Below are 21,974 nucleotides of genomic sequence, written 5' to 3' on the forward strand. Positions count from 1 at the left end.
GCAGAACATCAAGTGCTTCCCAATAAAACTAAGGCAACAGACTTAACAGGAGTCAGGAACAACATAAAATAGAAATACAAAAAATAATCTCCAACAGCCTTTGTCGTCTACAGTCCAAAGATCTTACAGAGTTCCTAAGTTCAACAGCCACAACCTCAAAAGCACAGTCTCCTTTAGCTTTAAAAGGCCGTCCACAGAAGGAACAATAACTATACGATGTGAGCAATAACACTGATGAATGATAATGTTCTCTAAACAGTGGCGCCAATCACGCGCTGCGCACTCCCGCTGTGTCTGCAGCTTAGCAATAACAAAACACCTACCACTGATTGTGAGGAGGAGCCCAGTTTCCTTTCTTCTTGATAGCATCTTTATGAAGTCTTTGTTTTATTAAACAGGGGTGCGTTTTTTTCAACCTCAAAAATGATTCTCTTCACGATGTCACGCTGCCGTATAAATTTAGGTGGATTTTGATTTGCTGTCAGTGTTTGTCGTTCGTCAAATCCCTCTTAAAGTGATCCAAACAATATGGACGCCACTGTTGTTGTCCTTGTAGTTGTGGTGTGGACTGCGACATGCACTAGAGTTAGAATGATTTTAAAACTATATATTTATAGTTATTGTTACAGTTGTCGCTCTTGGTGTAAATGGCCCTATACAATGACAAAACAGTCAGCCTTGATCTGAGGTAATGGATAGTCTACGTTCTCTATCTTCATCTGTTATAGCTTCCCAGTGAAATCAAGGTGTCATTCTGGACCAGGCACCGACTCTTGATCAAGTGTTAAATGATCCTGTTTTCCTCCAGATGACAAACACTGCAAAATTCATTGTATCTCAAGGTGTGATTATTATTCAAGCTTAAGTCAGTCCCATCTTGACTATTGTCCTTCCCTTGTACTTCACCTGTCTTAGCAAAACATTCCTGAATCACTTATGACGTCCAAAAAGCTGCTGTAAAGCTTTTGACCAGCTCATCAAACAGGTGTGGCTCTGCATGGTCAGGTACCAGCTTACATTAGAGATCGACTGCAGCTCTACATCACCAGCAGGTCTCTAGAGCCCTTTCCACACAGACATCACGCTGTAGGGCCGCTACGAAGTCCCTTCTTCATGCTGCCATTGCTTCTTTCACTCAGAACCAAACAACGGCGGCATCATGCCACTCCAGTGTGTGATCACAGACAGCACGCCGGCACTACAGAAGCAAATGAGGCGTGACAGGTGTGACATGTAACATAGCAGTGCCAGCCTCTAGTGTGACATTTAACATATGCGATGGCATAAACATGGCAATAACAATCATTTACTGTTCCTGTTATATGGTGGCTGATCTTGTCCCCTGCTCAGAGGGTAAAGAGTACCGGACCTCACTGTTCTCCCAGTTTGTGGACTTTTTCTGCTGCTGTTCTTTGTCTTTGAGTTAGGCGTTAACTGCCATCAGATACTTTTTAAATCTCCCGGCAGCGGGTTGCACACATCCTGCCAGCTGTCCCTTTTATACAGACATTGCTTCGGTGCTTTTACTTCCTCCGATGCTGGCTTAAAGGTGACACAACTCTGTCCCCCATTCCATGATCGTACCTTTCATACAGAACGGCAAGGCAGCATAACGGCATGAAATTCCCACCTTGAAGAGGCAGTGTAAAAAGGGGCTTAAGATTCCTCTGATCAGGGTTTGGAGGTTGTTCCTCGCTCTTGACTTAAGCTGTAGGATCTTCTAGGATCCACTTTTTTAGAGTTCAGAACATTATGTAAAACAGACAATTTTAGGAGTACAACTGAATATCACCTGCAGCAGTCATAGGAGATACTTTTAAATTTACTTATCTGCCAAAAGGGAAGCATGTACGAGGTAAACAACACAAGACCCAGAACAGAACACTGAGGTACACCACAATACATGCACCAGCAGTACCCACCCACTGTTGATTAGGATACTGTGGTCCACAGTGTCAGAAGCTGCACTGAGATCCACCAATGCCTAAGCAATATTCTACTGCATCACCATGCATCAAGATATCATCTGAGACTTTGAGAAGAGCTGTTCTTGTTGAGTACAAGTGACGAAAGTAACCACTTATTTAGTGGTAGCCAAGCAGCTTACTACCCTCCTACTGTACTTAACCTCCTTACACAAGGAAGAATAAAGGTTTCGGTTGGATTCTGGATTCAGATCTGCTAAAACGCCTTGTAACCAAAACCCCAATCAACACTCAGTATTGATCAATATTAACTCTTTATCGGGACATTCTTAAAATGCACAATGTTCTGCATAAAGTCCTGCACCTCAAAACACAGAGAGTAAACAGAGGAGATGTATGGTGAGACGTCAGCACCAGATTTGGATATAATAGATAACAGTACACACACTCAAACACACATCCACAACCCATGATGGATTAATATTATTCTTCAGCATCCTCAGGGTTTCAAATCACGTTTCTTCCTCCACAACACTCGGGCCACATGTGTACTTGCACATAAATATTAAAAAAAATAAATAAACACACACTACAAGCACACAAACACCACTTTAAATTAACGGCCAATCTCATTCCTGAACACACTCCCCCATGATTTATTTTAATTTAGCAGATGCATTATGGGTAGGGAATAGAAGCAACCCATCAAATTTAGCCCTGACACAAGTCAAGTCCTCTGGACCATGACGTCTTACTAACCATTAACTGAGCAGTCTTTTCCTTTTTTTAAGCAGAGAGCGGGCAGTTCACCCCCCTGTGTATTTTCTTCTTTTAGTGAGACAGAGTGAGAGCCTGCAGGGATACAGAGAAGCCAGAAGAGGTGCTGGCTCCATTTGATCTGGAGCTGACTGGAGTACAGCACTTCCTCAGGCAGAGGTTACCAGCAGCAACTGAGAGAGTCCCATCAGAGAGGTAGGAGGAGGACCAAAGATCCCATCCACTGCCTAGAGTCTGTTGATTAGGATACTGTGGGTCTACACTGCCGAAAGCTGCACTCAGATTCAACAAACCAAACCAGAGTTTTCTCCTTCGTCACAAAACATCAAGATATCATTTAAAGGGACAGTTACTGTTTGTAAATACGCTTGCTGGCAAAAATGAAAGCGAAAGCCTACCCCAGATTCACTCTCATGTTGGTACAAGCTTTGTCTGCTTGGCGTTTCTTCCTGCTGTGTGTTTTTCAGTGCTGTGTCTGCGATTTTTGTAGCTTTAACTTGGATGTACTTACAAGTGGTTGCTATGTTTTGAGGCCCAACCTCACCTGCATGCTGTGCCCAGGAACATCCCAAACACAGCAAAATAAAATAAAAAGTCGAAAATACAGGCAGAAGGCAGAGTATCTGTGGATAAATGTACTGCCTCATATTTCTAGTGGGTCATATGTGTGGAAGCCCTGAGAGACAGGGTGAAAAAAATTATTTCACAAACAGTGTTAGCCAAAACCCAAGTTTATCTCATATTTCTCAAATGTACAAGATCAACTCCTAGGCCTAATTAGGCTGTTCTGAGAGTGAGAAAGCTGCACAGAACGCAGCGATTAGTGCTTGAGAGGGAACACTTTTGTATGAGTCACATTGGGCCTCATTCACAAATAGTGTGGGGGGGGGAGGCAGGGTACACCCTGGACATGTCACCAGACTATCACAGGGCTGACACATACTGTAGAGACTGACAACGATTCACACTCACATTCACACCTACGGGCAATTTAGAGTCACCAGTTAACCTGCATGTCTTTGGATTGTGGGAGGAAGCCAGAGTACCCGGAGAAAACCTTACACGAGGAGAGCATGTAAACTCCAAACAGAAGGGCTCCCCCACCCAGGTTCAAACCAGGAACCCTCAAAACCCAATGATGCTAACCACTACTAACCCGTAGAAATCTTTAAACCAAATGTACAACATACTAAAACAGTAATTATTTAAAAAGGCTTTAGCAGACGATATTTAAAACCGTTAATTTTCCAACACACTGGTCAAATGTATTAAATAATTATGAAACTGACACCCTTTCATCCTCATCAACTATTAATGAAAAAAATTCAACTATGAAAACAGAGTGTCCCAGTTTTTAATTTATAGAAATTGTGTTCATTTGTAGCCAGCGGGTTAATTGGTAGCCTATTAATAGACACGCTGGGGCATATAAAAAATTCTGATTCACTGCCAAGCAGCATTAAGATGACATATCTAACCTTGCTGGAAGATGTTGCAGTCCATGCCTTCAGCAGAGCGCATCAGAGACCAACATGTTTGAACATGGCTGAAGAGAGTGACGAATGGTTTATCAGCTGTTTCTGACTGCCTTCACATTCATGCACGCTTACTGACAGTCCGACACTGGAGTGTCAGGGCCTTAATATGTGAGTAGAAACAACTTAACTGCTTTCTCCACTATACACTTGAAGGCAAACTTATTTCTGTATATAGAGAAATGCATGGCATGGCAGTATGCTGATTGCAGAGAGCGGGCACGTGCCTGTCAATTTAGAAATATTCACCAAGACTCACCAACATATGCGAGGTGGTAAGAACAAAATCAGCCAGTGCCTTCATGCACTTATTTTGTGTGCACAGTAAGAATGTTCCTTCTCACATAGTAAATGAGGCCTATTGTTTTTTAGGAAAATCCTGCATAGTAAGAACAGTCACCAAGAGTCTATTCATTTCTTCTGGAGTTGAAAAATCCGGGAAAGCAGACAGTCTAAGAGATTAAAAAAATAAAAACTTAACCACAACTGGGCTTCTTTCATTTATTGGCAGTTTTCCCAAACTTTTTTTTTCTGCTTTCAGGAGCTGTGGCTCAAAGTGAATGAGAGTTTGATGTCATTTAACTGCTGCCTAATTAGTACTCGCTGGCAATTTATGTTGACTCGTCAAAACGATGCGCGATTATGCAGCGTGAGAGGAGAAGCAGGAAAGGAGAGAAAATATCTGTATCTGTCATGCCTCTGTTCAGTGTCAGCTTGTGAATGTCTGACTGTTTTTGTTTCTCTTGATGTGTTTGAGTCAATTCATTTTTTATACAGCCCAATCACAAATCACATGTCAGTGCTACATTGAATATGTTATTTTTATAACTGATACACCTTCTGTTTGGGCACAGCTCTGTTAGTTGTCTCATGTTGCTGTGAAAAACTCATATCAATGTGTTAATTGCCAGAGCTGTTATTATTTTTGCGGTCAATCTACTGTAACTTGACTTTGCAGCAGTATTCCTAATTGAAGTGGTGTTCAGATCACGTGTTCAGATTTGTACAGAAAATCTTCTTGTTTGATAAGTTCTTCTCCTCAGAGACACACATGGCATCTTGTTGCAGTCCAATCATAGCGGAAGTAACAGTTACAGTTTAGTTCCTCCAATTAAAGTGCTGCTCTAATCAAGCACTGATTGCTGGCTGTAGTGGGTTTGGATCTCTGGTAACACACTTAAAAGAATTTCCTCCTATTTATCTAATCACAAGTTCTTTGTATCTGATTGTGCTCCTTTGATTTGTGGAGTTCCTCAAGGGTCAATCCTTGGTCCTCTATTTTTTCATTCTACATGTTTTCTTTAGGGCTCATTATTGGTTGGTTTGGCTGTGTCTCTTTATCCACAGTGAACTTCTATGATATGTGCTCAGGTATAAACATCTTTTCAGTTGCAGCAGATGACAAATAAATGTCTAAAAGATTGTCTGTATGTCACTGTGTGTGTGTCACAGATCCATTAGGGCTCATGGATGGTTTATAATCACCCTTTTTGCGTCAAGTCCAAGGCGCGAAAAGTTGTTGCAGTCCTTGGTCATGCAACTCTAAACTTTTGTGACTAGGTAGCCACTGAGTGTGCCGCGCTTTGCAGTTCAATAAGGAGGACTGGCCAAGAAGGTTCACCTATAAAGAGATTTTTACAACTCTACATTGAGAGACCACAGGGACAGTCAAATGGCCTCAAATTATTGGAAACAGCCCACCACAGTGGGGGGAGAAGATGCTTTTTTCTGCAAGGTGTGGAAGAACATAAGAGATGGCTGTAAAAACTAAAAAAAAAAAAAAGGGCCCGAGGTAACAATAACGGTACACAAATGCAATGTTTGGCTGTACGTTGGCGTTTACTACTGTTGCCAGGCAGCCTACTTTTCTGGTAACATTCTTCTAGTAACACTCATTGACTTCCTGCTTATCCCAAGAATACTTTGTTTGTACACCATCTGGCATTTCAGAGCACATTGCAACGAATAACGTGTTAAGCATAAACTCTACTCTGCATGCTCATAGCTTACACACCGTCTATGAAGGCCTGTGCCACTCTGTCTTGTGGAATTATTAGCAAAGCTTAACACACAAGTATAGCTTCATCTTTCACAACTCCAGCAACAACATTAGTGCCATTTCTTTATGAACCAAAAAGGCACACTAGCAACCAGGCATATACAGGACACAGAGAAGAGTGGGAGAAGAAAATAAAGAATAATAGACTGAAGGAGATGAAGGACATAAGTCAAATGAGAGACAGAAGGAGAGACAGACAGACAGTAAAAGAGAGATGAGAACGCAGGCAAGATGGAAAGCTGTATGGACAGCGAGGAAGCGAAAGCTGTTGATCAAAGAATGATCGCATTGGCGTTTGTAACCTTGAGCCGTCGCGTCAATTAAACGTATCTGAATTTATGAGGCTGAGTTAGATACAAAGAAGTAGAGGAGGGAGGACGATAGGGAGATATAACCTATTACGCTATGCTGAAAAACACTGGCAGGCAGAGGTCACCAAATCCTGCCTGCTTCACTCCTCTCGTCTCATCCAAGAGACAAAGGTGAGGACAAAACTCTAAAATACAGATTGACAGCAGAGGGGGGAAGCGCTGAGAAAAGTAATTAAAATACAAAAAAAGCCATAGCCCGGGTCTAACAAGAGTACTCGGTTGCAGCGCCTCGGGTGCAGCTGTCTCGGTGCATACAGGAGCACATTACAAATGAATAGTGCGATACTGGCATTTGAGGTTTGGAGAGGAGAGTGTGTTCTCTAATTAAAAACTACCCAAAGGGGCTATCTCCTGCTATGAAACAAGTCATTCTCCTCCTCCCACTCTCACATCCATCAAATCCTCTCTCTCCATACCCCTCACCCCCCCCCCCCCCGCCCGCCCCCCCCCCCCCCCCCAACTGCCTGGCCTTGTAGGAGGTTTTAACAAACTCGGAGAGAAAGAGCTGGTTTGGGAATAGACTAGAAAGTGGGAACAGACAGAGAGCTAATGAGCTTAGCCACTGTACAATGATGCCGTATATTTGAGGCGATGTGTGACACAATAACATGCACAAGATGTTGAAACTCAGAACATGATGCACAGATGTTCAGGCATGTGTGCTAGGCCTGTTAGCATCTGAGCTATTGGAGGTAGCATAATCAATCAACAAAGTCATTATTTCAACAGTATGTTTACATGTCGTGCCTGTAATTAGTGTGAGCAAGTTTACATATTGTATGTGTGAGTGTGAATCTGTGTGTGCATTCATATGTGTCTGTATAGACTGATCCAGGTTATGGGCAAAAGTAAACAAGCCATCGTTACTGTAGTGGCACCTCCAGCACCGCTGCCAGAGGAAAATGTTGGCTTTGTACATTTCTGCAAACCACAAGTACTTTACATTTGAACATATCACACTTATCATTATCAATGTTTCTAAAGTGACTTAGTTATGAGGTGACTTTGTCATTGGATGGTGGACGGGATAGTGGACAGTGTGTCCACTTGGCAAGATGTCTGCCAAGCTGCAGACCACGGTTAAATTGCGTTTCGACCAAGCAGTACGGTACAGTTCAGTTCAGTACGCTTTTTTTCCGTTTCCACTGTGAAAAACTGTGGATGGTACCAATGGAACTGCTCCGTACCGTCCCCATTTTTGGTCCCCCCTCAGTTGGGGTACCTAGCACACAGATCTAGTACTAAAAGGTGGAGCTGTGAACACTGCAGTCTGTTGATTGGTCAATAGTGGACAGTCACTCTGCTCAGGGCTGAGTTGTAGCTGGCTTTGAAGGTTGTGTAATCACTGTTCATACCATGGACAGTTTTACTTACATTAGTAAACTGTAACTACAAAACAAAAGGATGGTTTGCTGCCTCTCACAGCAGCTGTAGTCTGAGAATAAAATAACTTAATTCACTGGGCCGACTACAGGCGACTTTTAAGGTGGAACGTTTACTTGTAGTATTACTCAATGCATGAGGTGACGACTTTGATTTCAATATGACAACTGTGATCAAGTAGTTTTTATTGTCTCTCTTGGATGACATACACTTTTAGTAGTGAGTGGATTTTCAATCGTTCAAATATATATATCAATTTCAATTTGATTATGTGAACTGCTTATCTTCTAATCCTCACTCTGAGAAGAAAAAAGTGTCCCGGAGGGTCATCCCTGTGGGCTAGGGCAACGCTAAACCCCGGCACTTGCCTGAGAAGGACTCAATGCACAAGCCCGCTATTTCTAAATAGAGACTCTCACTGCAGCCTGTTCTATTTTGTTCTGAAAATGTTGGTATGAAATCTCATTCGATGGACGATAAACAAGGTGCAGACTTCCATCTGTGTCATCGGTGATGAGGAAATACAGTGAGTGCTTGACAGAGCAGTGAGTGACAACAACCCCGCCCACATTTAACTTTTGGTTCTAAAGGTGCCATACCGAAAGTGTTTGGTTGAAATGGGGATTTAGAGACCAACAGACAATAAAAACTGTTGCTTTTAAAGGATAACGTCGGTATTTTTCAACCTGGGCTCTATTTCCCCATGTGTATGTGTGCGTATGATTCATGGGTACCACTCGTTCTAAAATTGGTTCAGTATTGAGGCGCGAAACGAGCTAAAACGGTAACGGGGGCAAATGCGTTCCGTATAAAAGTGCTTTTTTCGCCACTGACCGGTTCAGATTTTACCTAAACCTAACCACACATCAACCATGGCACTGTTGAAACGTTTAACGTATGTAATGTAAACATACCCGGGGTTTGCAGAAACATACAGTGCCACTAGTGTAAAGAATTCAAATTCTTAGCTGATTTTGTACAGCTTTTGCTAAAAACACATCCAGGAGATCTTGTACAAACTGCTACATACTCAAATATAGTCATCAAAATTCCACTAAAGTGTGGACTTGCACTTGTATAGTGCCTGTCTAGTCTTTTCACCACTCAGAGTGCTTATTACACTACAAGTCACACTCACCCATTCACACGCTGGTGGCTGAGGCTACCGTGCAGGGTGCCACCTGCTACACAGCTTTAACACGCTCACACACCGATGGAACAGCCATCAGGAGTAATATGGGGTCCAGTATCTTGCCAAGGGATACTTCAACATGCAGACTGGAGGAGCCAGGGATCAAACCACTGATCTTCCGATTGGTTTACGACCCACTCTACCTCCGGAGCCACAGCCATCCCATATGGTTAGAATGTAAAAAAAAAAAACCTCATCTGCAAATCACCTAAATGAACTCATGGTGCTGTGTGATTTTAAGCTGCTCTCCCTCGATACAATACAGCAATACAATGCAAAAAATAAACTTCACCCACAGGCCTCTGCTCCACGCTTTCATTTTTATTTTGATAATCAATCCTAACCTATCCGCATATTTCCTGGTCACAAAAATTCTGGACTATTTCTCTTTTACTATTTCAAGTTCAAGATGTTTATTATATGATCTGTGTTTCATATGACTAGGATGCAATAAATAATGGATTACATGTTTATCTATTTATGGTCACAAGCTCATCTCAAGCAGAGAACATCAAAGAGCCTGTTTCTACTTGGTATAAACACACGTTTTGTTGTGTAATGATTTATGTCTCGAGCTAGAGAGCTTGAGACATAAATCTGATGATGGATTAGTCTGCACACATACAGTATGCGTTTAGGTGTGTGACGATACAGTGTGTGACACTTACTCCACAGGGGGGTTGACGTCCTCAGCTTTTGTCTCAAAGAAGCGCAGCACCTCCTCGCTCTGAGAGATCTGAGGGGGGAGTCGCACCAGTGCCTACAGACAGAGACAGAGAGACAACAGGAGGTTAAAGAGACAGCAGCCTACAGGTGATTGACAGGTCACATTCTTGTTCTCAGTTACAAGTATTAAAAGCTGCTTTTTTATATTAATATTGCATCAAATAGTGTGTGTGTGTTGTAAGCAACAGAGAATTATCAGCCAACTCTGCAGTTCTCCTTTAACTTTATGGAGCCTTTAAGCCTCTTTAAACTAACTGTTTTAATTGAATTTGTTTAACTCTCAACAGCCTCATTCCTGGATGCAGCAGCTGTTTTCAGAGGAAAACGCTCTGATAAACCCACTGTACACGAGCTGCCCAGCACCCACAGGAAGGCAGAGTTAACAATATGTTGGTGAAGAAAGCAGCTGAGGACAAAGAGATGTGTTTCTCAGAAGCTGGTGGAGTCAAACACAGAGCTGACAGGCATGCAAATACTTAATTTACAGTCATCAGGTTGCCAGAAACATGGCTCCTACTTAATGCTAATATTGCTGCATGTCTGTTGAATAGCCAATTGTTTGCATGCACAACAACTGTATAAGGTGATAAAATGTTTGTGATGTGTTTACTATTGCAGCTTTAAAGATGTTTAATCTCTTTAAATCACTGGGTTTTCTGGAAAAATTGTATTAGGATCTATGTATGATATACTTCAATATAATTAAAGGGACAGTTCATCCCAAAATTAAAAAATCATATATTTTCTCTTAACTGTAGTGCTGTTTATCGGTCTAGATTGTTTTGGTGTGAGTTGCAGAGTGTTGGAGATATCAACGGTGGAGATGTCTGCCATCTCTCCAGTATAATGGAACTAGATGGCACTCGGCTTGTGATGCTCAAAGTGCCAAAAAATACATTTGAGAAACTCAACAGCAATGTCTCTTTCCAGAAATCATGACCCAGTTACTCAAGATAATCCACAGACCTTGTTGTGAGCAGTTTCATGTAGGAACTATTTTGCTGTCGAGTAAGGATGGGTATTGTTAAGATTTTGTCGATTCTCTTATCGGTTGAATAATTTCTCTTTAGAAAATAAGTTAATTAAAAAAATGATAAATTCAGACCAGGATTACTGAACATTTTAAGTATAACTAAATGTTCTTTCCAGAGCAGCAAAGGTAATTTTTAAAACAGCAAAGTCACTATATTAACAATATTTCTGACATGACAATATTGCATGAAGTTTAGTTTTTATAAGTCACTATAAGTCAGTCCTCCTGTCCTCAGTCCTGCTCCCTCTCTGCTGATGTGATTCACTGTGTGCAGGTAGCATTAGTGCTGTTAGAGGGAGGAGGCACTGTTTGTGTCGGCCAGCAGCTTAGTGTAAAAGAATTTTCCCAGTTTTAAGGTAAGCAGCAAACTAAGCTAAACGCTTAACCTGCATACAAACAGCTGTCATTTTAGCGTATTTGTAACAATTCACTATTAGCCAAACTAGCGTGCTGTCCTTGTGTACAACATAATGTTGGTGACAGTGGATGAGAGACTGTGGACGGAGGAGAATGAGATATTGCTGTTTACATATTTATGCTTGCTGAACACAGGCATTGATAATGTATTGGCTTTTTACTTGCAAGGTTAACTGCACTTACAGTCACGAGTGTAGCTGCTGTCAACTTGAGCTGCGGCCTCTCTGCTGTTCTCTGACCTTACTCCATGTCATGTGGGTGTGTGTGTGTGTGTGTGTGTGTGTGTGTGTGTATAAGAGGTCAGCAGGTGAGAGACTGCTGACGGATTATGAATGAAACCAAAATGTTTGAAAGTGCCGATAAAATAACTGATACCACTTATTAATGCTACAGTCTTTGCTAATTTAGCCCCAGGGCTCATTTTATACCAGGTTTCAGTACCCATCCCTGAGGCAGACATCTCTACAGCCGATATCTCCAACACTCAGCAACTCACACCAAAACAGTCTAGATTGATAAACAGCACTACAGGTCATTTTGGGATTAACTGTCCCTTTAAGGGAATGACACGGTGATGCAGTGGTTAGCACTGTCGCCTTAAAGCAAGAGGGTTCCTGGTTCAAGTCTGGGGTGGGGGGTTTGAACCAGGGTGGGGGAGCGCCTCTGTGCAGGTTACACATCCACCAAAAGATTATCAACCATCCTTCCTCCACTCTGTGTTCATTGACAAAGCCACACTGCAGTCAAAGACGGGATCATATGTCTGACCTAACATCTATATTTAATGATCTGACCAGCTCCAACCAAAGGAGTCGCTCATGAACAGTACCAGGGTGCTGGACCGTGGAGATATGTGATGACACATGTACGGCATGGGATTTTCATTGGAATTGGCGCAGACTGAGCTACCTTCATATTTCATTAATCAGATCCTATATTATTGAAAGAGCCATGCGGTCGTGATTGAAGAGTCCGTATCTCGCTGTGCACCCACAGCTGGCTGGACTCAGCATCCTGCAATCTCCAGAGAGCAGATCCTCTGAGAACACTGGGTAATTACTCTTCCTCTCTGTTGTTTGCCTCATAAACAGGATGTAGGAAGTAAACAGTGCAGCACACTCCAGCACCGGGCAAAAAAAAAAAAAAAAAAAAAAACAGGCTCGCTATAGCAACTGTAAACATTAGAGCCGCTCCAGGTTATTTGGGTAATGAGGAAGCCTTTGCCTGTGCTGAGCTAAGGATCAGGTTCATTTCAGATGTGTGTAATTGCTTTTGGATCTCAAACTTCTTTTGGTCCCAATTACTAAGCTGATACTGTGGCTAACCTTTCCTAATGCAGGCCAACGATACTGCTTCCTAATTGTTTGTACAGAGACAATCACAAGAGCCCAAATCTGATTTTATGTACCCTCTCCCTTCTGTTAGTGTGGCTTTGTGCCAAGGGGAAGGAAGGAAGGAAGTGGGGAGGGCAAGACGGAGGAAAGGATCTGAATCTGGCATTAATAAAAAAAAAAAACTAATAAGAGAGAGAACAGGAAGTGATAAGGCGACTCTCCCTTGAACTAGAGAATGACGAAAGGCCGTCGCTTTCAAGGTTTCTTTTTTCCTTCGGGAAGGGGACGCTAATTTGAAGGAGAACTTTCTCTCCTGAGTTTATAAAATGAGGTGATAAGGTCGTTAGCAAGTGTGACTTTGAAATAATGGAAGAGCTCCGAGTCTGTCTCATGCGGTGCAGTGACTGAGAAGTTTGATGCACAACTAGGTCGCTCCGCTTCCCTGACTGTGGCACACATGAAAATAAACAACCCTTCAAACTGTGGTAGGAAAAGATCATAACATTTCCCCACCAAGACGAGTCCTTCACAGCCTCAGAAAACTCAAGCGTCAGGGCGCATTACAGACTCTTCAGATTCCTCAGAATAGCTCAGACGCTCTTCACTGCGAGGGAACTTTTCCGTGACCACAATTAAGTCTCATGTACCATGTTCAAAGCATGTGAACGGACGGTATGAGCCGTGACCTTTGACCCCCCTCACAGGCTGGGGGACATTCCCCAGAGTCAGATGTGGAACTTAAGGATGTTTACAGTAAGGCCTCTTTACCCTGCAGTAGTCGTCGATGAAACGCAGGCGCTTCATGGCCACGTCTCGCACATGACTCCTCCGGAACAGGATTTTGCCTGGAGGGGAGGACAAGGAGAAAGGAAAGACATCAAAATGCATGAGGAGGTGACGCAAAACAGAGAGAAAGTGCAATGATAGATGCAAAGAAAGAGGATATAACAGACAGAGAATAGAAACCCTCCTCAAAAACACAACAGATTTAGCTCTGGCTGCTTCCTGTAATACCCTCACCGAGCAGCAGATGTCACTAAGGTACACTGGTGATTCTTTATGGCTCAAGCAATCTCAGTCCCACACTCCAGGCCCCAGCTGTCCCCCCTATGGATTCCATGACCTCTGCCTGTGACATGGCTTTCAATATAACAAATAGGATTTAGTCATGCATTTTAAGCACTCCTCTCATCCCACCCGGGGGGGAATGTTAAAGTATCCCAACCCCCCACAATCAAAATGTTTGCACTGCATTCTGTTTGAGAAGTGTACAATGATGAGTGTTTCTTGCATAATAAGCTCATTTGGCTGGACTATTTAAGAAGCTGCACTTACGCAATATGGTAAATAATAGTTTTTTAATCACCGTCAAGGCTTTCTGCCTTAAATTACCAGATGAAACCGGATTATTTCAAGCACATATGCTATCAGTGCATTAGCATAGCTGGTCCTCACGTTGTATGTTAAGAACAAAAATGAGGCGAGGTATTATTTTACTGGTCGTGACCAATGGTGGAAATAAACTCAGTACATTCACTCAAGCACTGTATCTCTTCCACTTTGCAGGGACGCCATTGTCCTTGACCAACATTACTCTTTCAGGGGCTGTAGTGGACTTTTAAAGCTAGAGTAAAACCAGATGACCTAAGGAATCCATCGGTACCAATCAAGCCATGCTATCTTGTTGGGAAGGGAGTTAAGTAACACTCCAAAGTTAGGCTATTGAGTTCAGACATGCCCACTTTGCGAAAGTCTCTTGCAGTTTGGGGCAAATCCATGCAGTACAATTGTGTTATTTTTGCCTATTGTATTTGAATATTTCTGCATACTGGGGTCCCTGAACAGTTTTGGAATTGCATAAATTGTGTATGACTGGAAAGCTGAGACTCTTGTGGATCCAATGAGCCCAATTTTATTCATGTTTGATGATGTTGGAACCTATACTATCCGTTTCAATGTAGAGAGACCATGTTTTGAAACTTGACCTCATCGACCATCGACTTAACCTCTGCAATAATGACAGCCTCATGAAACTTTACAGCCACAAACTAGAGGCCTAAAGCATTCAGAGGATGGATGGGTTTCAAGGGTATGTTGGCAATAAGGTTTTTTTTTTAGCAGTTTTCAGAACAGAGGTGCTCACCATCCAATTGCTAGTAATGTAAGTCTTACAGAAATTTCCAAATGTTAAAAGTCTTTGATAGCAGATCACAAATTTTTCTGTGGTGTTCTTCAAGGTGTTGGTGTCTTACTGTGGTATTTTTTGATCACTTCTAGAGTAATCAAAAATGCTTAAATTTAGACTTGATGTCTGTATAACAAATGATATCAAGCCCAAAATTGCTGCAAGACCTTATGAGACGTAATCAAAAATGGCCATCATATACTTCCGTCACAATCTTCTAAGCCCTTGTACGCTCTAAACCAGTGGTTCCCAACTGGTCCACCCACGGGTCCAGATTTCTCCTTAGTCATTTGTGCGTCATACTTGCGTTTGGCCATGTCATCGAGCTAGTTTGCTGTCTTGATCTGTTAGACACTCACTCTACAGCAGGAAACGGCACTTCAAAATAGACCTGTGCTGAAACAAACCTGTTCTGAAACTTCACTGTACTTCAACATAAAGTGTGTTTTTTTTTCAAACTGGACATGTTGGGGAGTCACTTGCGGTCCATTCAGAATGGACATGCGACCCACCAGTTGGGAACCGCTGCTCTAAACTTTCAAAGTTTGAACAGGTGCCGAACCAAACACAGTTCTTACTACATATTTATGACTTGAAAACTGAGCTGCATCTCAAATTAATCTTCAGGTTCCCTGCTTTCAGATGATGTATATCACTTCTATGCGGCATATACTGTTGAGCTGCTATCTCCCCATAAAGATCCCTGGTCCACCCTAAAAAAAAAAAAAATAGGTCTATGGTGGGGAGGGATGGAGCTGAAGAGGTGAAGAGGTACTTTACTTCAGTATTTCCATTTTCTGTGACTTTATATTTCTACTCTGCTACAATTCAGAGGCAAATATTGGACTTTTTACCCTCTGTAATCAACGTATAATCAAGAAATACATTAATGTTGTACTTTAATGCTAATACTTTAACTTGAATGTGTAACTTTTACTTGCTAGTTGAGTATTTCTACACTGTGATACTTTCATGTAAGTAAAGTCGAGTGTCATACAGCCAGGGCAGGAGAGTGTATCCACAAACAAACGCAGACAGTCAATAACGTTTGCATCTGACGCCACTCACTTCATAGACAAGAGGTAGGTGGACGTTTGGTTGGTTTCCAAATTGGTTTTGTGTGTGAGTGTGTGTCAGCAATAGGGAGAAAGACACAGGAGAGGAGGAGGACGGCTCGAGGGGAGATAGAGAGCATTTACAGTAGATGCTGGGACCATGTGGTGGCCATGGTGCTTAATCAGAGCATTTACTAAAATAAACTGTAGTAAACAGACAAGAGTGTGTTACTCCCAAATGAATCTATGTTTAAGTCTGCTTCAAAAACATACAGGTGCGCGCACACACACAAGACACGATGTGATTAGCAGAATCCCTGTCAGCCCTCCTGCCCCAGACACTGAACTGCTGCAAACACCATCATCAATCACTGCCACGCTGTAGGTCGCCATGAGCCTGAATGTCACGACTTACAGCAGCAGAGACACACATCTTTGGCATGACACAAATCCACACTAGGACACACACACACTGTATATCTGTGTAATCAAAGGATCATAACCTCAGTTAGAAACATTCAAATTGATCCATAAATGTCCTAAAAACAGAATAATCTCACAGACAAACAGGCATGCAAACACAGCTGAGATCTGAAAGTCACAGAGAGTGTCTCGTCAGCATTACCACAGTAACACACAGGCACACACACATGCAGCACAGGCAGGCATCAGTAACCAGCTCATATTGGCGCCCCGCGAGTGCCAGCCATACATTATTAATATGGGATCCTGTTCAGATAACTGGCGTTCTGGAGCAGGCTATTACCTGGGAGAAATGGGATGATCCTCTTCTTTGGGTCTTTCTGCCCTCCCTCAATTGGGAACTTGTCAAGTATCTGCATCTGTGGAAGAAGGAGGAGAAAGAGCCATTTTAGTCACACAGCTTCAACAGTTTGGTAAATGTGCTTTCTTTTCTGAGAGCGAGATAAGAAGATCAATCGCGCGTGTCGTGTGTTGAGTATAGAGCTGGAGCCAGGAGGCAATTAGCATAAACACAGCTAGCCTTTCCAAAGTTTAGAAATATGCCAACCGGCACTTAATATGGTGTTTAGTTTGTTTAATCCACACACAAAGAAAAATGTAAAACAACAATAAGTAGTTATACAAGGAGTTATGTCCTGTAAGTATTTCTCGGCAAGCGTTGGCTACAAGCAACAACTTCCCTGCAGGTCCCTGGCAATCATCGATGACATGGACAGGAGTGCTGTTCATTTATTGTGCTGGAGCCTACCCCAGCTGACATTGGGCCAGAGGCAGGGAGTGGACACAGCACTTCCTGTGCTACCTTTATGAAAGCTTACCAGGGGCTAGCTAGCCAGCTAAGAAGACACAACACATAGGTTAAAGAAAGAGGCCGGGGATAGCCACTTCCCTTTATAAGACTCTCCTGATGCATGATGTTTGATGTCGCAAATTCCTCATGACTAATGGAGAAAACACGGGGGCAGACATTGCAGTTGGACTACACATTCTCACTCACCCATCCTACACTCCAGTAATCATTTTTTCCATTCCCCTCTATATTTCTGTAATCTCCTCTCTATGGGCCATTTCTTAAATTTTGCGCCACTGTGCCACTTATCACTCATCATCACAAAATCAGGCTCCCATTTATCGTCTATGGAGCATCTTCAGACTTTATACTTGATGAAATCACAAGTTTGAGACTTCTGAGATTTCTGGCTTAAAAAGACAGAAGCTCATGTTCACTGCTATTGGTGGAACTTTCAGAGGAAATGGAAATAACAATAATGGTGTTCATGGCATTGATACCAGAGTTATTACTGTATTCTCAGAAAGAAAGCAATATGCTTTTGCCTGATATCAGACAGAATTGTCAACTAGTTACACTCTGTTTCCATCTTCACTTTGACATTGCATCCACTCTAACAGATTTGATTTTTCCTAACCAATCACTAGCGACCAAAGTATCGGCATAAATCTGACACGCTGTTGGGAGAAGACATGTTTGATTAGAACAGCCTCATTAGCAGCGTCTATCTTGTCTATAATGCTCGCCATTGTTGTTATTACTTCTCTTTGGTCCTGGTTCTTCCTGACAACACTTGACACCAGTGTCTTACTGGAACATTTTTTATTTCAACTGAGAAACTGCTGTTTCCTGTCACAACACCAGACGAATCAGTCACATTGATTGAGTGGGCGGATTCCACACGTCTCGACCCAGACAAAATACGCTCAGTATTCCTTTAACTTGATGTTTAAGTCATTTCAGGTGGTTTATTATACGGCAACAAAGTCTTCCATGGAGAAACGAGAGATTCTTTACTTTTTTTTTTTTGACTAGTAAACATCAAGTAATATCTTTCCCCTTTAATGTGGGTGTGCAGCATTTTGGCATGGCACCCTTCCTATGCACTTCATCCCCACATGAGCATATCACACATATTCTAAAAATCAAAGCCTGTCAACACGTCTTTGGTCCCAAGGGCGCAGAGCAGCGGTGGCTCGGTGAGCTGTGGGGCTCACGGGAGTCAAACGAGCTCCGATTTATTCATAAAGCACAGCGACAGGAACACGGTGAGAGGAGAAGTGCTGACACTGGAGCTGGAGGTGCAGGCGGAAAGAAAGGGAACGGGAGGATGGAGGGAAGGAGGGAAACAGAGAGGAGGTGGAGACAAAGCTGGGAAAAGGGAAAAGAGAAGAGGGAGGCAGAGAGAGAGAGAGAGATGCGGCGGAGGTCAGGGGGTGTGGATGAGTGTGTCAGCCCTATTGTGTTTACCCAGTTTCACCCTTCAAATAAATCATTCAAAAGAGGGATTAGAGAGAAAGTAAAAGCAAAGCAGAGGAGAGATGCAGAGGGCTAGCAAACGTACTGTACAGCAATGCAGCGAAGTGTTTGCTACAGTCATGCGTAGGGGGGGTGGAAGTCCAGAAAGGAATATAATTAAAGAGAAGAGAAGAGAAGAGAAGAGAAGAGAAGAGAAGAGAAGAGACATCACTGTTTCTGTATCTGATGGCAGAGGGCTGTAAAAGACTCTGGGGAGCAAACAACCAGGTCGGACTTGAAGACAGCTAGTATCGAGATATCTACACACTCACACACACACCTAAATCCCCTGTGCCCCCTTCTGCCACATCTGTCCCCAGGTCGAGTTCCCTCTGTCCATCTGTCAATCAGTATGAACCTCTCTATTGAACTTCTGTCTTCTTCTTTACCTGCTTCCACTTGGGTGAAGAGTTAAAGGACACTAGGAGAGACAGAGTCAATGCTACACTCGTCATGATCCAGATTCATGATCCAGTCCTAACCACCCGAATCCTATGCTGTGTCTCAATTCGGATAGGACACTTACATGTAGTACAATGCCTACACCAGTGGCTCCCAACTGGTGGGTCCCAGTCCAAAATTTTGTGAATAACACACTTTATTTTGAAGTACAGTGAATTTCTGGCACAGACCTTGTGTTTTGATTTGCCGTTTCCTGGTGTAGAGTGAGCGAATAATGGACAGCTACTTGACAGAGACAGCAAACTATCTTGACAACATGGCCAAACCCAAGTATGATGCTGAATATTAAGCTGTGTGGACCTTGAGCTAATGACTAAAGAGAAATATGGACCCCGTGGCTGAACTATTTGGGAACCACTGGTCTACACTATGAACTGAACTGTGTAGTGCCTAAATTTCTAGAGGGTATTTTTGTCTCAAAATCAAACAACTGTTGTGCACTTACTGGAAATCACAAGCACAACATTGGATGAGTGGGTCAGCTCTATTTCTGAATGACAAATTGCAACCGGACGCAGCATTACCGCCAAGATTTGACCACGATTGTCGCCTGCCAAAATATTTGCTGGCTTTTGTGCTTGTTCTCTAGAGAAACCACCTCCGTCGCAGCTTCCTCAGGCACCGTTTTCACAAGTTTGGGTAGGGGTGGGAATCGAAAACCCATTCCAGTTGCAAACCGGTCACAGTTAACCAGGAATCAGAATCATGTGCCTTCAAGCTTATCAATTCCTTTTATCTATTACGGCAAGTTGTTCTCACAGTTGCAAAATAATGACTCAGACTCACATCTATGCTGCTGGAAACTTGCAACAGAGAGGAAAACACAGACCAAAGAATTGCTTCATTTCAAGAAGACAAATGACAACAGTGCTGCTGGGAATGTCTGTAAAATAATAGTTTCAAGTAAGGGAGAAAACACCAGCAATATGCTGAGAACACGAACAATATGCTGAAACATCTTGGACTTAAATTCCAGGAATGCCATGTATTTGGCACTAAATATCCTCTGTAATGATAACATCAGTGCCACACGGGCAGGCTTAGCACATTTTCCATTGACTACGGAAACAGTTTAACAATGGAGCTATTGTGTGAATGAGCATGGTTGACTGTATCAATGCCATTATCAGTTCCCATTCCAAAGTTTGGCGGTCCCTCGCCTTCATCTACGTAGCCAAGATGGCGACCATTGCGGGCCAGAAATGCCAAAGTGCACTGCATTTTGCCATACTGTGAACGTACTTATGCACTCGTACTAGCAAGGGGAAAAACAAAAGAATGCAAACTGAGACACCTCACGAGTCTACATGGGAAAGATTTCCCTTGAGCTGCCAGGTTCCTGCATCCATACCATAACTTCCACTGCTGCGACAGCACAAAACTTGCAGCGGCCCCAGCTGTTTGGACCCCCCTGCCCATGCTGCCCGGGACAAAAAAATAAAAAAAATCCTGCTGAATTCACAAACCACTCTGAAAGACACAGAGGGACGGATGGATGACAGACCAGCAGCCAAACATTTAGCAGAGAAGCAAAGAAGCAGGTGCTGAATTTGCAGTACAGATTTAAAATGTGACAGCACCCTTTTTTCCCACTTTCTTAACAAAAGTGAATGATGAGGTGGGGGAAAAGTGAAAGCCCACGAGTGTGTGGTTGTGTAAGTATATAATGTATGTATGTGTGTGTGTTCGTGTGTGTGCAGGTGTACTGGAAAGGACAGAGGCACCTCCAAGGCTTGACATGTCAGCTTTCGGCCCATCTTAAATCAGCTGACTTTTCATAAACGTTCTTTTTGCCAGAGTTCAACATGCTAAGCAAGTGCACCCTCCCATCCCCCCATCCTCATTCTCGGACTACCGGTCCGGCTCGAACTGACCCACTTGGATCAAGGTCAACTCATTAGTCAAAACGGTCTCCAGTTGGTTCAAGCTCACCCTAAAATACACGCTTTCCTGACGCTGCTGACAGATTCCTGGCAAGAGGAAGTGGCTCCCATCACGCCAGGAATTGTGAGATCACACAGAGAGAAAAATGGTGAGAACAGGTGGGACAGTGGGAATCGGGTGACAGAGCCTGTGACATGACTGCTCTTTTACACGGATGTAGACATGCTGCAGCACTGCACGGAAAATGCTCCTCATGACAAACACAGTCTTTAGTCCAGGTAGTAATATTCCATCCTCACAATGTCTACAGAGAAAGAAAAGAAATGAAATAAATAATAATAATAAAAAAAAACACTCATGCCAAACCATTGCTCCACTTCCCAGACTTCACTTCACTGTCTCCTTGGTAACCAGCACAGAGAGAGTGTGAAGAAGAGTTGTGAACGGACGTGATTGGATGATGCTGCGCAGCTCTGGACCACTGGTGTAAATGTTGGGAGTCAGGTAAAAAAAAAAAAAAAAAAAAAAGGCAAGAGGATAAGGTTCTTTTATCTCTTGTCAGAGTGAGTAAAGATTATCATGACGTAATGTTTACTCTGCTGTCCAATTCATACTTTAGCTTTTCTGGAAAGCTCTTACACATTACACTTTCGAGGAGATCAGGATTTTGTTGTTGTTTTTTTGCTTTAACACTTAATTCAAGCTGATTCGAATGCTGGACTACATAAGATAAGAGCATTAGCTTAAACACTGACAAGAAAACGCAATATTAGAAGGGTCAAACAATAGTTAATAAAAGGAAGATACATTATCTCATCAGTTAGTGTTTGGATGCTTAGTATTCA

The 21,974-nt window shown here is 42.7% G+C and overlaps 1 protein-coding gene across 7 annotated transcripts in view; it reads right to left on the reverse strand.

Annotated features, from left to right (window-relative positions):
• Positions 1–21,974, reverse strand: part of sh3pxd2aa (SH3 and PX domains 2Aa) — a 140,720-nt gene that overhangs the window by 78,466 nt on the left and 40,280 nt on the right. For all 7 annotated transcript variants that reach the window (XM_033623480.2, XM_033623478.2, XM_033623477.2 and 4 more), the window contains exons 3-5: positions 16,759–16,834; positions 13,521–13,597; positions 9,911–10,002 (exon numbers count right to left, since the gene is read on the reverse strand). In XM_033623480.2, coding sequence (XP_033479371.2) covers positions 9,911–10,002; positions 13,521–13,597; positions 16,759–16,834 — 245 coding nt within the window. The remainder of the gene's footprint in view (positions 1–9,910; positions 10,003–13,520; positions 13,598–16,758; positions 16,835–21,974) is intronic.

The sequence above is a fragment of the Epinephelus lanceolatus genome, chromosome 3 (assembly GCF_041903045.1).
Source record: "Epinephelus lanceolatus isolate andai-2023 chromosome 3, ASM4190304v1, whole genome shotgun sequence".
Classification (NCBI taxonomy): Eukaryota; Metazoa; Chordata; class Actinopteri; order Perciformes; family Serranidae; genus Epinephelus; species Epinephelus lanceolatus.